General features: G+C 48.6%; 1 protein-coding gene across 1 annotated transcript in view; it reads left to right on the top strand.

Annotated features, from left to right (window-relative positions):
- Positions 1-16,651, top strand: part of Thsd4 (thrombospondin, type I, domain containing 4) — a gene marked incomplete in the record, with an annotated part of 530,583 nt that overhangs the window by 488,108 nt on the left and 25,824 nt on the right. Inside the window, 3 exon segments of the mRNA XM_013518949.1 lie at positions 5,154-5,329; positions 7,749-7,845; positions 12,563-12,835. Coding sequence (XP_013374403.1) covers positions 5,154-5,329; positions 7,749-7,845; positions 12,563-12,835 — 546 coding nt within the window.

Raw genomic sequence — 16,651 nt, 5'->3', positions numbered from 1 at the left:
TAAATAAATAAATAAATAAATAAATAAATAAATAAATTCATTCTATTTTTATCATACCTCATATAGGGGCTGGGGATGTAGCTCAGCAGCACAGCACCTGCCTGGCAAGTGCAAGGTCATCAGTTCAATTCCCGGTACCAGAAAAAAAAAAAACAGAACAAAAAGAAATCATACCTCATATAAGCTATTCCCACGTGAATCTTGGAGACAAGCACTGTCGGTACAAATAGTTTAGGCCAACTGGTTACTGAGAACTGGAATAAGCCTGATCTCCTCATATTGACATCGCTCGTAGGTTGCCTTCCAAACAGACTGGGCCAAAACTTGGTCTTCACTGGACACAGACCGTAGTGAGAAATACGCACCAACTGCACCTTCAGCGACATGGTCCTGGTGCAGTCACTATCCCTGGAACTGTTGCAAACCCATCAGTTGTAGAAGCAGCAATTTTCTAAACATAAGGCTAAGTTGGGGCTAAGTATGGAACTGTTTCAGAGGCCACCTGTGGGCATACCACATTAGGACCATTTTGCTAAAAATCTGATTTTTAAGAAATGATCATGATAGTATGGTTAAAGATTCATCCAAACCTGTAGAGAAGGTGTGAGAGTAACGGCAGGCAGTGGTCAAATAAAGGTTCAGAGTCCCCATTTTTTATTTCCTAGGGCAGCTCTTGCAGTTTTCTCCTGCACATTATTTCAAATGGTTCTTTAATGGGCTTTCTGGTTTCCAGATAATAACTACTTCTACAGCACTGCCATGCCTAGCAATAAAATCCTAGGAGAAACTACCTCAGTTGTGAATTTTTGATGCTGTGAATGGGATTTTAAGGAGAAGCTATGAAAAAGGGGAAATGACTATTCCCTGCAGGACTGTTTTGGCTTGTACCATGTTCTATATACAATTAAAACCGGTAAAGTTTTAATGAAGATAATCCATCTATATGGTAAGACAAATTTTAAATGGTAATAAGGAGATAAAGTAAGGAATAAATCTCCCTTCTTATCTCCCACCCCAACATAAGTCCCAGTTCCTTTCCCCAAACTTTAACTTTTATGGCTGTGCTTTGCTAAACAGCTTTATATGCAAATATAATGGCTCTATATGCAAATGAAACCATACCAAACACACTATTCCACCTGCCTGTTTCCTTTCAAAAATGTATCCTGGAGCTCTGTCCACACCCACATACACAGATCCATCTCCTTGTTTTCCACTGTGTGGGTGTCCAGTGTTGCAGGTTACCCATTAAGCAACCCATTATTGACGGACATTTAGGTTGGTTTTGGTTTTTCTCTATTTTAAAAAATCTGCTGGGGAGTAGACATGTAGTTCAGTGCTCGAGCATGAACTAGGTTTACCCAAGGCCCAGGGTTCGATCCCCAGCTTGAAAAAAAAAAAAAGATATCTTCGTTACAAACACTTTTATGTGCTTAGAGAAGTATAGTGCTAAGTAGTTTCCTGGAAGTCAAATTCTTAGGTCCAAGTGTATGGGCATTTCAAATTTTACCAGTGTCATCAAATTGCCCTCCAATGTGGCTGGGTCAGTTTACATTCTCCCCAGCCGTGTTGCGGACTCTTGCTTGCCTACACACCTGGCCACATCGACAGCATTACATTTTTTTAAATGTTTGTCGGTCTGGTGAGTCAAAAATATCTCATGGTGGTTTTGATTTGCATTTCTTAAATTATAAGTAAGGCCGAGCACAGTTTCATTTGCTTATGGAACACAAGTACTTGGTTTTCTGCAAAGTCCCTATTTATCATTCTTTGCCTGCCTTTGTTTTGAGCTCTTCGCCTCTGCTGCCAAGTATACTTACATTCAGCAGATGTATATTGAGTTCTTTCTGTGTGGGGAGCACCTAACAGGGCCTGAGAGCTCTAACTGAATAAACACCACTTTCTTTGCCCTTGTGGAGCTCACAGTGAACTAGGAGTCAAACATGAATCAAATCATTATCCAGATGCGCATATGAACAAACTGAGGTAAAAGCCTACAAGACAGCCCATGTGTCTTCTAGAGCACGTGAGGGAAGAGGCAGGCTGGACCAGGGGGGAGGAGACTTGCCCAGAGAAGCCACCTTCCCAGGATGAATGGGATGCAGAGCTGAGGAGGGTATTTCCAGAAGAAGGGGCTGCATTTGGAGGGAACATGATGTATTCCATGAGCTAATGCCCACGAAGACAGCACAGAGGGCGGAGAGGCACTGGCCCAGATAAGACTGGGCCACGTCACCCAGGCCCCTCAAATGTTGGGACTCACTTTTTTTATCCCTGAGCAACCAAAACCCACAGGAGGAGTTTGAGCCACAGTGGTGATCTAGTCTGTATTGTGAGAAACTGGCTCTGTGTGAAATGAAAAGAGAGAAGGAGACCGGGGAGAAGGTCCTTGAACTAGTCCAGATGAGATCTGATGGTAGCTTGAACCTAGCAAGGACGCTGAGGATGGCCGGGGATACAGCTCATCGGCACAGTGCCTGCCTGGCAAACCTGAGGTCGTGAGTTCGATTCCCAGTACTGAAAAATGAAAAAATAAAAAATAAAAAAAAAGGAAGCTGAGGAATAGCAGATAGGTTCAATAAATACGGAAGAGGTAAAGTAAAATTTGATAATGGATCAGATACAGGGGAGAAGGAAGGGAGTGGGTGTCTGGGATGACTCCCAGGTTTCTGATTAGATGGAGGAGGGTACCATTTACTAAGATAAGAAATGCTACAAGAAGACCAGGGTGGGCTCAGTGTTAGACGTACAAGTGACACCATCAAGCAGGCAGTTAGATATCAAAGTCTGGAGCCAGAGGCAAGTCTGAGCTGGGAAATAAATCCGGCAGTCATTAGCATATACTAATTGAAGTCATGGCAGATGAGATTGCTCATGAAAGGATAGAAAGTCCCCATCAGGTCTACACTTAATCCTTAAGGAAGTGTAACATTTAATGGCCACCAGAGAAGGATAAAACAGAAAGGAAAACCAATGAACAGGTTGAGAGCTGAAAGGGAAACAGGCTGAGTGTAGGGATCCCAGAAACAAGTAGGATCCCCGGTGCTACTAACCCATCCAGTAAGAGGAGGCCTGGAAAATGGCCATTGGATTTAGCAACCTGGGGGTTGCTTAGTGACATTAGTCTGATTTGAGGGAGGAGTGGTTTTGTTTTCATCATCCCAGAGACTGGGGGTTGAACCCAGTGACTTCACATCTTCAGACTGTTTGTTAATTTTTTATTTCAAAAACAGTGTCTTGGTAAGCCACTAAGTTGACTCGGTTAAACTTGAACTTGCCATCCTCCTGCCTCAGCCTCCCAGCATCCCCTGCTTTGTTTGAATTTCTTTCTTTGGAATGATGGGCGTGAGTCAGATTGGAGATGGTTGAGAAGTTAATAGGAAATAAGGAAACACTGTCCGGACCTCTCTCAAGAAATATGGTTCTTAATTTTTTTAAAAGTAAACCCAACCCCTTGCCTGTTCTTCCCAACTGGATTCTTTTTTTGCTGCTCAGTAAGCTGAATCAACTTTATAACTCAGGACTCAGAGGTCCCAGCTTCAGTCTCTCAGTAGCCATGGCAACAAGGCAGCCAGGGTGGAATGCACAGGAAATATGCCTTTGGAGACTCTCCTGCCTCTTCATGAAGCTCCTGACTCTGCAGGCCAGGTCTCCAGGAAGGCTCATCAAAAAAATGTTGCCACAAAAAGGTTTAAGAAAAAAATAGAATATTTCCAGAACACCTACTGAAAACTTTAAGGAGAAATGGGTCTGGGATTTGCAAAGTGAAACATGATAAGCCGCGAACTGATCATTGTTGAAGCTGGGCAATGATACATGGCCGTTTAGTGGGTGATTGCCCTACTTTTGTGTATGGATAAATTTTTCCATAATAAATGAGTAATGTTAAATTTATGTATTTGGTGAGGTGAAAGTACAAAGGGCCGGTGGCCATCACAGATCCTCTGTGATCCAGTCCACAGGTCCATAATGTCCAGCATTGCATTGGACCAAGCCACCATTGGCTTGTGGATTCCAAGTGCCAGTGTCACTGTGGAAGTTCTCCCTTCAGCTTCCCCCGTTTCTTCTCCCACTAACCCAAACGCCTTATTCAGTGTTCTCCTTTCTCATCTCCCTTCTGGGTACAGACTCCAAAGCACAGATCTGTGTCTTATGATCCTTGTAAACATGAACCGGTTCCCTCTGAACCAATCTCCGGAAATGAAGATACTAACATCCGCTTAGCAGAGTCACTGCGATTGCATTTGAGAGGCATGGGAGGATGGGGATATCTAATGCAGCCCACAGCCTCCAGTGTCCACAAAAGCCAGGAAGGATCAGAAATAAATGAAGCTGGCCAGGTGTAAAAGAAAACCATGTGACTGACCCTCTTGGTCCATCTTTAGCTTTGCCACCTTCAGTAGACATACAAGAGGAATTATAAGAAAATTCTATTCCATAAGGAAAAAATGTGAGCATGGTAATAGGTGACATAAGCCATGTATCCAGGAACTGAGGCTCAGCCGCAGTGCGGCGGAGCAATAGGGGTGGTAGGGATGGAGGTGAGCGGGAGCTCGCAGCTCCCCGATGAAGAGGCAGTTCTGCTAGGCTCCAGCTGGTTCATGCCAGGAGGGAATGAAGGGCCAATGTTAACATGTCTTCCTGTTTTACAAGAAAAGCTACAATTCTAAATTTTTTACATGAAATTTCCCAACTCTTAACTTTAAGCTCAATTATTAAAAAAAAAAAAAACACTACAAAACCCAAACCAAGTCCGCCTGTGGGCCAAAATCAGCCGATGGGCTGCCCCAGTGCCAGCTCTCCCATGGTGATGTGTGTAACATCAATTCCTTTCCCCTTTCCCGCTTTGTAATCTTTCCCCCGCTTTCTTCTTTCCCTTCTATTTTCCCCATCCTCTCCTGACCTCTCCCACCCTTCGTTTCTACTCGAAGTCCAAGTGGCAGAGAGGAACAGGACAGGGAAAGCGATAAAGCCCAAGGCGATGTGCTCTGGGTGCCTCACGGGGGCCCAGGGCCTCCTTCCTTGCCTGGCACATGGTGGGCTACTGGGGAAACCCTGGATGGGCGAACGAATAAGTGCACCACCTGGAGAGTTGGTTCCGTTTCTGGTGCACTCTGGACTTACCTGAGGAACTGTCTCATTTTCCTCAATAGCCCTGCGAAGTCGTTCTGGCCGCTCCATCATCAATGGGAACTGGGCAATTGACCGTCCTGGAAAATATGAGGGTGGAGGGACCATGTTCACCTACAAGCGTCCCAATGAGATTTCGAGCACCGCTGGAGAGTCCTTCCTGGCCGAAGGTCCCACTAACGAGATCTTGGATGTCTATGTGAGTTTGGATGTTTCTGGACTATTCTTTGGATTTTGTGTTGGTTGCTTCCAAGGAACACACTTAGAACAAATAAGGAACAAATCACTGCCCGGGTTCCATAAAATCATCTGTGCAGACCCCGTTTGAGGTACCCCTGAATTGCTTGGCAATCATCTTTGCCATTTACCTCTGACTGTACCTAGCTCAGAGAAACCTTAAACTCTCCCAGATGCTTGTTACCCTCAGACTTGATGGACCCAGTAACACCAATGTTATTTGTTAAACCAAATTAGAGGCAAACATATCCTCTATATTCATGAGCACTGGGGTTCCTCATAGCACTTTGCAACCAGTGCTAATTTGGCCTGTTTTCTCTTCACGGCAAAAGAAAGCAAACGCCTCATGCAAGGCAAGACCACTTCAAACTCTCGTACAGCAGGTGAAGAAAGAGCACCTAGAGCACCCCAGGTAAAACAGTAAAGCTCAGAGTGACATCGGGGTTTACCAGAAGTTGGAAACTAAAATGTTAAGTTGCCCGTGGGTTAAAAAACGGTCCCTATTTTTAAAGGAAATGATTAGTCTCCAGTCTTCTGAAAAGATCAGGAAATAAAGTGTGACAAGAAATGCGAGCTTAAAATAACATTTGGATAGAGAGAATGAGCTCACCCACAAATACACATTCTCTCAGTGTCCCCAAAGCCAGGTTGGTCTACATGATATTTGTTGTGTCAGAGATTCAGAAATATTAATTGCATTATGATTACTTCTCCAACTCTCTAGTTCTGGGTCCATTCCTCCTGGGTGTAGTGGACTAGAAATTACAAAGGAAGCCTTGTTATAGTTAATTTGGGGTGTTTTTTTAGGCTGTCCACTTGGTTGGTTAACTCCGGGTAAATTTTGAATGGTATCAGAGGTAGACTCGGGTTGTTGAAGGGCGGCTGTGGGTGGTCTGAGAAAGGTGGCCAAGAATAATTTCACAAATGGCGCAGGGCTCACAGCGGCAGAATGAAAGGGAAAGAGTAAGAGACTGTGTGGAAAGAGAAGAAAGGGATTGGGGCAGACAGCAGGGGCCCGGGGTGGCACAACTGTGTCCCTCAGGGGTTCTATGCTCAGTGTGCTGTTCCCACCTTGCCCAGGAGCTGCTGCTGGTTCCTGGAGTCGGGACCTGGGACTTCTTCCGGGTCCCTGCCTCTGGGTGACTGATGGGACAGGGACCTATTTCACAGTCGGAAGGCATGAGAGGTGATGACGTAAACAGGAGGATCAGCACAGGCCTCCCTGTGCAGGGTCTCGGAGACACTTGTAGGTCGGCAGAGCTAAGAAACCAGCTGTGGTTCTCATCTCCTCCTTCTCCAGATGAAGAAATCAAGATCTGTGGGATTCCAGGCAGTGCTCTGGGTCCCACAGCTGGTCAGCAACAGAGCCACTTCATAAAGCAATCAAGACAGAAGTAGCAAACAAGTCAGTGTCTCCTCACTCAGCTCTTGTTTCCGGGCTACATTCACGTCCCATGGCCCCATGCAGCCCACCTGCCTCCCCTGTGACAGCCATGGCCATGAAGGACTAGGTAGTGCACGGCCCATGGGGAGGCATTTAGGAGATAGATACTGATTTCTAATTGTTTCTTTCCCAACTCTATTCAGCTACCGACTTCCGCAGCCCTGTGCGGCAATTTTCTGGCTCTCCCAATATGAGAGAGTGTGACCTAAGGATATGCACTTCCCAACCTGGTCTCTTCATGGACCTGGGGCTTTTCTGTGGGTGAAAGGGGGCAGAACCCTAAGATCCAACAAGGGAGAGGGCTAGGGCTAACCTGAAGCCAGCCTCTCCGGCCCAGTGTAGGACTTCAAAGGACCCTAATGTCGCAGGCCCACTCTGCCAAGGGTGTCTCAGCCTCATTTGCCTGACTCCTTGTCTCACCCCCTAGTGATCAAACCAATTCTCTGGCAGCACAGGTATATTTATATATTTGGGACACTGAGCCAAACCTACACCACGGTAGGGGATACCTAAGAACCAATAGAAAGATCTGCTCCTGTTGCTTCCAGCTTCCTACTTGGAACTTGTAAAAGCTTGACTCATGGCCTAATTTTCTGCTGACTCACTCAAGGATTAAATTCTTCATTCCTCAAAAGCACATGATAAGCTGGGCATAGTGGTGCATACCTGTCGTCCCAGCTATTCCAGAGGCTGAGGCAGGAGGATCACAAGTTTGAGGCCATCCAGAATAATTTAGCAAGACCTTGTCTCAAAAAAAAAAAAAAATACAAGTGCGAATAAGTAGTTGGTGAGAAGCTATCTGGAAATTGTGCCATTTAATTGGTCACAGGTTTACTAAGAGTACCAGGTTGCCACTTGCGCCATTGAAACCTAGGCCAGCAGGAAAGGAGCCGTGTGTGTGTGCTGAGTTCAGTGATGCTGACTTTTGTGTCCCCAGATGATACACCAGCAGCCCAACCCTGGCGTGCACTACGAGTACATCATCATGGGCACCAATGCCATCAGCCCGCAGGTGCCGCCGCAGAGGAGACCAGGTAGGATTCCCGTCTTACCCCAAAGCACGTCAGTCACTTCCTCTTCATTCCTCTCCTTCCTGTGCGTCCACCCTCCGTCTCTCAAGCCGTGCAAATCCCACATAAAGTCGGGGGGTCTTGATGTCAGAGCATGCTGTGCCTTCTCCCAAGCTACCAAGACTGTTTCAGGCGCTCGATTTACAAGCAGAGTGAACGTCCTCGTCCACCTTTCCCCATCCTTTCTTGAGGTGTCTTCTATTCATTTCCTGTTGCTGCTGTAGCCAAGTACCTCCCGCCTAGTGGCTCAGAACAAGACACCTTCGCTGTGTGATTGTGCTGCAGGTCCTGAGTCTGAAGGGTTTCACTGCACCAGAATCAAGGTGTCAGCAGGCCCAGGCGCACCCCTCTCGAGGAGAACCAGTTTCCTTCCCTTTTCAGCGTCAGGAGGCCCCGGCCTTCTCGGTTCCTGGCCCCTTCCCCCACCTTCCCATCTGTCTCCTGCTCCGATTCTGGCTTCTTCCATCACCACATCTCCTGCTCTGCTCCTCATCTGCCTGTCACTGTCCTTCCCAGGGACCCTTAAGATTACATTTGGTCCCTCCGGCTAGAAAAAGTCCATCTCAACATCCTTCCCGTAATCACACCTGCCATCTAAGGTCACAGATTCCAGATTCAATTAGAAGCTTTCCCTAATTTGTTCTCAGTCCTCCACTTCCTCAGTTAGTAACCTTTGAACTGATCAGAAGAGGATGGCCAGTGCATAGTGAGCAATCCACCTGGGGGGCTCCCGGGGGTGCTGCTGGTGGATGGGGCAGGCGATTTGGGCCCTGAGCTGGATGGGGCTCCACTGTCTGCAGCCATCACCCCAGAAGCTGGGGAAGGAGCCCGCTGCCCAGTGGAGGCTGCGGAGGTCCTGAGAACGTAGAGCCCATGTGCACTGGGCCCTCAGTCTCTGAAATTTGCTCGGAAGGAAGGACTACTGCATTGTTAGCCTCATTTTTGAAGAGTAAGGAAATGGAAGCGTAAGAAGGTTAAGTTCTTTGCCTACGGCTCACACTTGCTCAGGGACCTCCGGATGGGCCGTGTGCCTAAACCCTGAGCTTGTTATGCTGCCTGGAGGGTTTCTGGCTCGGTGACTATCTCAGAAGAGAGGGAACAAACGCCAGAGCTGGCTGGTCCACCCTTCCGCAGACTGCAGGTTGGGTAACTGGTCATCTGACTGTCACGGATGGAGAGGAGTGGCCTGGCTGCCTGGAGATAGCAGGTGGTGGGTGCCCAGCACATGTGAGGGAGTGTTGTCCACACCCCAAGCCAGCATAGCACCTGGATAGAGAATCGGTATGCGCTTTCCAGGCATGCGCAGTCCGAGAAACCAAGTTTCTCGTGGAAAATACTCGGATTGCTGGGACCTGTGGTCGATTTTTAGGGACGACTGGACACACTGAAGTCAAGTGCACTGGTGATGTTTGTAAACAGACCAACGGGTCCAGCCAATGGGGAGCAGGAGGGTTGTAGGGTCAACTGCCTGGGACAGCCCAGGTCAGAACGGGTCAGCTGTAAAGAGGGAGGGGGAAGGGTGTTAGGAGCCAGGCCCCCTGCTCCATGTCAACAGGCCAGGGGGCCAAGGTCTGAATCCACATCTGCCACTTTCTTACTGTGCACCCACGGGCAAGTTAGTAACTTCTCTGAACTCCTCTCCAATCTACAAAATAGAGGGAAAGAAACTACATTTAAAAGTGGTCTTTGGGGACATGTGGAGAATAAACGGGGTATCCATCTTAGTGTAGTACCCGGCACATACAGGACACTGGGAAGATTCAGAAATGCTTTGGTCTGGTAGTCTCCCGGCCAGCCACATGGATATCAACACGCCTGGCCTTCTTTCTGTGGGTCTAAGCTTCCTCTAATATTTTAAACCCCATAGTATCCTAGTTAGCCAATTAAAGTACTGGTAAAAGACGGGGAAAGCCCCAACATTTTCCACTGTGTCCTACAGTAACGCTAGCATTTGCCCCCTTATTTTTTACTAAACTGGTACACACCTGAACAATATTGAAGCAAAATAAAAATACATACATTCCAAACTCCTGCCCCACCATCACCCAAATTTGGAAGCCACCAAGATGCGCTTCCTTGGGTGGATAGATCAACGGCGCTGTATCCGGACAGCGGAATAGCGTTTGAGGGTGAGAGTAAAAGCTTTGAGCCCCCGAAAGACACAGAAGGACCTAAAATGCATGCGACTAAGTGAGGAAGGCCCGTCTGAAAGGGCTGCATCCTGACTGATTCCAACTATGTGACGTTCTAGAAAAGCCAGGACTATAGAGATAAAAAAAGAAATCAGTGGTTGCCTAGAGCGGCAGGAGAGACTGGCTGTCACAGCACGGGACCGCAGGGCAGTGTACCGTCCTGAACGACACCGCAGTGTGGGTGCGTGTCGGCTCACGTGTGTCCAGACCTGTGGAACACCTGTTACCAAGTGCGGACCTCGTGCCGATCTTGGACTCTGAGCGACACTGACATGGCGATAGCGTTCATCAGTGTGACACATGTGCCCTGTGGCTTGCACGTGGACAGCGAGGCTGTGCTTGTTCAGGAGCAGAGGCCACGGGAACCTCTGTACCTTCTCCTCAGTTATGCTGTGAACCAAAAATTGCTCTAAAAAAATTAAATAATAAAGAAAAAGCAACAGCCTCCTGCCCCATCCTCTTCCCAGTGGGAATCTCTCTTCACAGTTTAATTCAATGGGATTCTGCCTAAGCCCTTTCCATCCATGTGCAAATATGTCTGCAGACAATTTGACTCTTTGTCTACGATCTCAGATATACAGGGAATATCGAATATCATTATTTTTCATTCGTCAGTTTAATCCAACCTCAACTTCAGTCCTTTGAAACTAGTAAAGAAAGAAATTCAATTTCAGTCAGTATGGGAGCTGCACACACACACACACACACACACACACACACACACACACACACACACTTCAGGTAAGAGGGAAGATCCAGAGTCTCAGAGGGCCATGGACCACACCCTCTGGAGCTCTGTCCATACCAGTTCCACCGAGGCATCCTCAGAAGGGTCCTTGGAGACCTTCCGGTCAGGACTGTGCCTCTTCCGGCCTGTGCTGGGTCCTCAGGATGTGCTGGGGAGGGTGGCAGCCAGGGCCCCGGTGCTGCCCAAACATGGCCTCCTGCTGCCTGGCACGTGCAAGCTGCTCGGAAACCTAAGTCGCCTTCTCTTGTGTTGAAAACAACACACTCTACACTGTCCCTTCCGCCTCCTTCCTCCCCTCTCCTTCCCCCTTCCTTCTCTTCCTCTTCCTCCTCCTCCTCCACCTCCTCCCTTTCCTCCACCGCCTCTTTAGCCGATGCCCCTGGACCTCTGCTTTCCCCTCCCCGAGAGTCCAGGCTTGTGCCTGGGTAAGAGAGGGCTGTTGACTTCAGGCCGTTTCATTTTCTCCCCTGTAAAAACACCAATGCCAGAAAGTCCAAAGGCATGGCCTCTCTGTCAGACTGGGGGACCAGGAAGGGGAGCAAAGGCTGCGAGCAAAGGTAGCGAACCAGACACAGATTGATATCTCAAAAGGCAGCCCGCCACATCTGTGCATGGGTGTGCGCAGGGTGAATCCTACGCTTCGTGTTGCCGCTGCTCAAGCACCATACTGGAGCCCTGTGACACCGTCAGAACGTATATTTTTGTGTCCTTTTTTTAAAAAAGAATAAGAGTGTATCCGAGGATATAGCTCAGCAGCACAAGCGCCTACCTGGTAAACACAAGGTCCTGAGTTCGACTCCCGGTACCAAAAAATAAATAAGTAAATAAAAATTTTAAAAATAGAAGAGTGTAGCATCGTATAGTTTAACCACTACCACCAGAGAACATTAAAGTCCTCGCTACTGTTTTACTCTTTCAAATAATACTTTAGTAACAGTACTTGTATGCCCAGCTTTATGTAAAACAATGACAGTGTCAGGCTGGGGATATAGCTCAGCGGCACAGTGCCTGCCTGGCAAGTGCAAGGTCCTGAGGTCCATTCCTGGTACCAAAAAAAAAAAAGAGAATGACAATGTATCTGATGAAAGTTCTGGAAACTGAGTCTCTGAATCAAAGGCATCTCCATTTCAACATTGGTAGCTAAGGCCGAACTGTCCTCCAAAAATTGGCATCTACTTTCATGCTCACTCATAGTGAGTAAAAGTATGTTTTCTTCACCTTTGGCCAGGGGTTTAGGGACTTAGGAATTTCCAAACTTTGTAGACGAGGGCCAGGGATATAGCTCAGTGACACAAGCACCTGCCTGGTAAGTATGAGGTCCTGAGTTCAATTCCCGGTACCAAAAAAAAAAACTTTCCAGTCTTCATTAGGCAGAGTTATTGGTGTTTGTGTTCTTGTTTCAGTAGGTATTTCTTTCATTATGAGTGGAGTATTTCAGGGTGTTTGTGTTTCTTTTTAATGGGAATTGCCGCTCCGTGGGCCTACAACTTCTCCTGTTGCGATATCCATCTTTTTCTTACTGATTTTTGATAATGTTTTGCATATTAGGGAAGTTAGCATCTGCTCCTCTTAAATATCACGTGCTTGGTGCTGAGGTGTAGAAATGATCTCGCACTCCGTGATTTCTAACATTGACGCCATGTCCTCTTTCATCTCCCTCCTCCCTGGTCTTGCCGTGTGTGTGTGTGTGTGTGTGTGTGTGTGTGTGTGTGTGTGTGTGTGTGTTGCCGGCCGGTCCCAGGGGAGCCCCTCAACGGCCAGCTGGACGCTGGAAGGAGCCAGGAAGGCAGAGAGGAGAAGGAGAGGGGCGAGGAGAAGGAGGACCTGCGTGGGGAAGCCCGGGAGAGCTTCACCTCTGAAGCCGCTCAGACCTTCCCCGTCAGACATCCGGACAGATTCGCTTCCCATCGGCCAGACAACTTGGTGCCACCAGCACCACAGCCCCCGAGGCGGAGCCGGGATCACAACTGGAAACAGCTGGGGATCACAGAGTGCTCGACAACCTGCGGCAAAGGTGAGCCCGTGTGGAGGACGCAGAGCCCAGGCCGGGAAGGGAGGGCCCCAGGGACACGGCAATCCCTCGCCTCCATGAACCTGCCTGTGAGATGGGCCACTGGTGTGACGTGTTGTGTTAGAGGTCCTGAGACGCCCCTCAGAGGCCTCCAGATGCTTCCCCAAGCTCTGGGGTCCGGGGTTTTTCTGGGGCTGCATCACATAGGCATAGAGGTCAGCTACCGCAGACCTCAGCTACCCAGAGATCCAGATTTGGGCACCTGAAAGCAGCATTCTTTGTAAATCACGTCATTGTCATAAATCGTTCTGTGAAACGCACAGAGCAGGGTCCAAATTCTCAGTGTAGAGACACGCTCCTCTCAGGTAGAGTACCCCTGGGGTGCACACTTATCTCCCAGCAGCTGGCCCAGGGCCATGCCTGAGGACAGGCCTGGCTCCAGACGTCAGGATTTGGGCCCACCCCTCCACTCCCTGGCCTGCTGAGCTAAGCCTGCCCTGGACATTGATGTTTGTTGATAATCATGGGATACACTCAAGATCTGAAAGTTTATACACAAGTCTAGGTTGTGGAGGACTTCCAAAAATGCCTCCTGAAACTCATTCTCAAATCTAAGGATTAAGGCAAAAAATTCTCAAATTTAAGGATTTCAGAAGGGACCAACTCCCTTCCATACTCCCCTGATAAAGTCTTAACCATGGACTCATCAACTGTCCTTAACCCGGTTAGCTAGGGCCACCGGGAACGAACCTGCAGCCTAACCAAGCCAGCTTTACAACTCTGTGCATTTGGGAGGCCCACACCGCAGAATCCTCCCAAGTCTGAACTGTGACGTGGACCCAGGGCCCCATTTCCTTGGAAATTCCCAATTTAGGATAGATGTGAAATGTGGTGTCCAGACCCCTCTTAAGTGACACAGAGCCTCTGGGTTGGAAATCGATGCCATTCCTGTTTTAAAGGTGGCTTAGATCTCCTGGCAAGGATACAGCTACAAAAGGTGTCGTTGAAGTGCGTCTCGTGTATATGATAATAGTCTCTCATTTACTGTAAAGTTTTATCTTGGCCCCTGGATCAGCTGTCCTCAGAGGGAAGTACTATAGCAACAGGCTGGATCCCCCAGGACTTTTTCACAAACCAGGAAATGGTGCGATCCATGCAGAGTATTGGTTTGGCAATTTTTTTTTTCCATTTCTTTTCTTCAAGAGACTTGGATCTGAGGGTATGATATTCAGAAGCGTTGGCATAATTAGCACACAGAAAAATCTCTCACAGCTGCTTCTAAAACTTTCATCTTTTTCATAGAAGCATTGGGCTGGCGCTTTTGAGACTAGGACCTAGATCTTCCGTGCTTTTGAGAACTGGAGGATCTTTCTGCCCAATTCCCTAATGACTTGGTGACTGGAGTATTAATTTGTAGAGGTTTTCATGAGCCAGTTTTATTGTTCTCACACTTGATACATGTGCTCAGAATGTGGACCAGAGATTCATTGAACCGACTTCTTTTGTAAGCTCTGTGAGGGAAAATTAAATGTCTGAGACTGTTGTCTTAGCAGAGCCAGAGAGTGGGAGATAATTCTGCACTGAGGCCAAAATCCTTGTAATAAGATTCCACCCACGACACTGTAGACATACAGCACACGTTATGCAATCAACACAGGAATGAAGATCAAAATGCTTTCTTTTGAAATATTCTGCTGTTTAGGTGGTGGGGTGATGTCAAATACAGGAACCAGAGACACTCAGAACTAGGCTAGAAAGGACACATGATAGGCAGGATGACAGGTGTCACCATGTGGATTTCTGTAGGGCTGGCCTATCCGGGGAGCTTAAGGCACTGCCCTGAGGACGTACGGAGGTAAGGGCAGAGGCACCGCCATCGCCAGCCTGTCCTTCAGATAGCACCCAGACCTGTGTTCCCTGGTCAGACGCTACCTGCTCCCCCGGGTGCTAATTCCCCGGGCCCCGCCCTCCTCTCTAGCACTTGTGACGGAGCAACCCCATATCCGAAGCACCCTGGTAACTTGGGCCCCCAATCCAACCCTGGCTGTGTGATCCACAGAGAAGTAAAGGCTCCCTCTCCCAACCACAAGTTTGAGCTCCACCTGGGCATCTCCCTGAGTTCAATCTCTACCCCCCACGCCATCCCCTCAAAAGAAAACATCTCCCTCCTATACTGTCCTCTGGTGTGTGGTCAGCAAACAGCTGCTCACGCTCCAAGGCGTAACTCAGATGCCACCTCCTCCCTGCAGCCTTCCTGACCCTGCAGGACACAAGCAGGCGCTTTGTCCTCGGGACTTACAGCAGTTTGGGACATGGTGCAGCCTCTGCAGCTGGAGTCAAAGTGGGGGGCACATTAGGTACCCTCAGTGGGTCTTGGATAAGGAAAACATCATCACCACAATTCAGAGGAGGGATATAGGAACTGTAAGACAAGATGTGGGGGTTACATCTTATTATATTCTACATATTTAAGCCGATTTCTGCCTTCACCTGTGTTCTATTGGTAGCAGAAAGATGTAGGTTTTAGCTAGACATGCTGGCGCATGTCTATAACCCCAGCACTGGGAAGGCTGAGGCAGGAGGATCACTGCCAGTTCGAGGCCAGCCTGGGCTACATAGAGAGACCCTGTCTCAACAAAAAAAACTTGGAAAAAAAAGAAGAATGCAGATTTTGCATTAAAAACTGTAGCATCTTTGTCTCTAGGTTTCCATACGATTGCATTTAATCTGCTAAGGTAGCGTTTTACCTTTACGCAACAGGGACACACACGTTGTGTGGCTGTCCGTCTGTCTTTCTCGCTCTAACCCAGTGCTCGAGCTCTTTGCCTCCCTCCTTCCCTCCCTCCCTCCCTCCCACCTCTCTCCCTCCCTCCCTTTGTCCCTCCCTCCCTCCCTCTCTCCCCCGCCCTCCACTACTGGAATGTGAGGTGTGGCACTTAGCATCCATCTTAAACATTTAGCCTGTATATCCCACACTTGGCATCTGCCACGCAGTGCCTGAGATGTGACGTTTCTAGTCTCTTCTTTACCCCACTAAATGGCCCTGGTTTTCAAGCCAAAGAGACGCCTCGGAAGGGAAGAGCTACTGCCCCCCACCGCTGCCCTCTCTGATGTCCTGGCGTGCTCTCTCTTCCCACTGACAAGCGGCAGCAGCACGTGAGTGTCCCTCCCCGGCCCGCCCGCAGAGGTGATCCAAGTGTGCAGGCAGGAAAGGCGACGGGGAGAGGAGACGTGGACGCCCGGACCTGCCACTCACCTCACGGTCGTCAGCGGTGACCGGGGTCTGAGCAAGAAGCGCCAAGCCTGCCTGCACTGTCCAGCCCTGTCCTGCACCCCCGGAGTCCATGGCCCGGTGCCCGCCTCTGCCCCTCACCAACCTCCTCCGGACACTGCCCAGGTGCCCAGACGGGGCCACCTGCACCACGTGTGTCTCCCCCATGCCAGCATCTGCCAGTGCTGCCAGCTGCGTCCTTCCAGTCACAGCCCTGTCCCCCAGGGGCGTCCCCGAGGAGCCCATACCCAATAGCACCGCTGCCCAACCTCTGTCAAAACCCTGGCTGGTTCACTTCCTCACTCCTGCCGTTCCAGCTCTACATTTATTTAATTTTTTTTTGTCCTTCTTTTGTCTAATTAACCTCCCCACGGCCCCCTGAACTCCCCAGCTCACCCCACTAATTACCTACTAGTTACCCATGGTACAGTGCTCATCTCTAACGTAACGCACTTCTCTTCTAACCTGCACGTCCACATACGAGCTGGAAAACCAACCCCAGACTTTTTTTTTTTTTTTTTTTTTTTTTTTTTTTTTTTTTTTTTTGG

This window comes from Chinchilla lanigera, unplaced genomic scaffold (genome assembly GCF_000276665.1).
Source record: "Chinchilla lanigera isolate Chin_1 unplaced genomic scaffold, ChiLan1.0 scaffold00049, whole genome shotgun sequence".
In the NCBI taxonomy this organism is placed as follows: Eukaryota; Metazoa; Chordata; class Mammalia; order Rodentia; family Chinchillidae; genus Chinchilla; species Chinchilla lanigera.
This window is presented reverse-complemented; position numbering and strand designations above follow the sequence as displayed.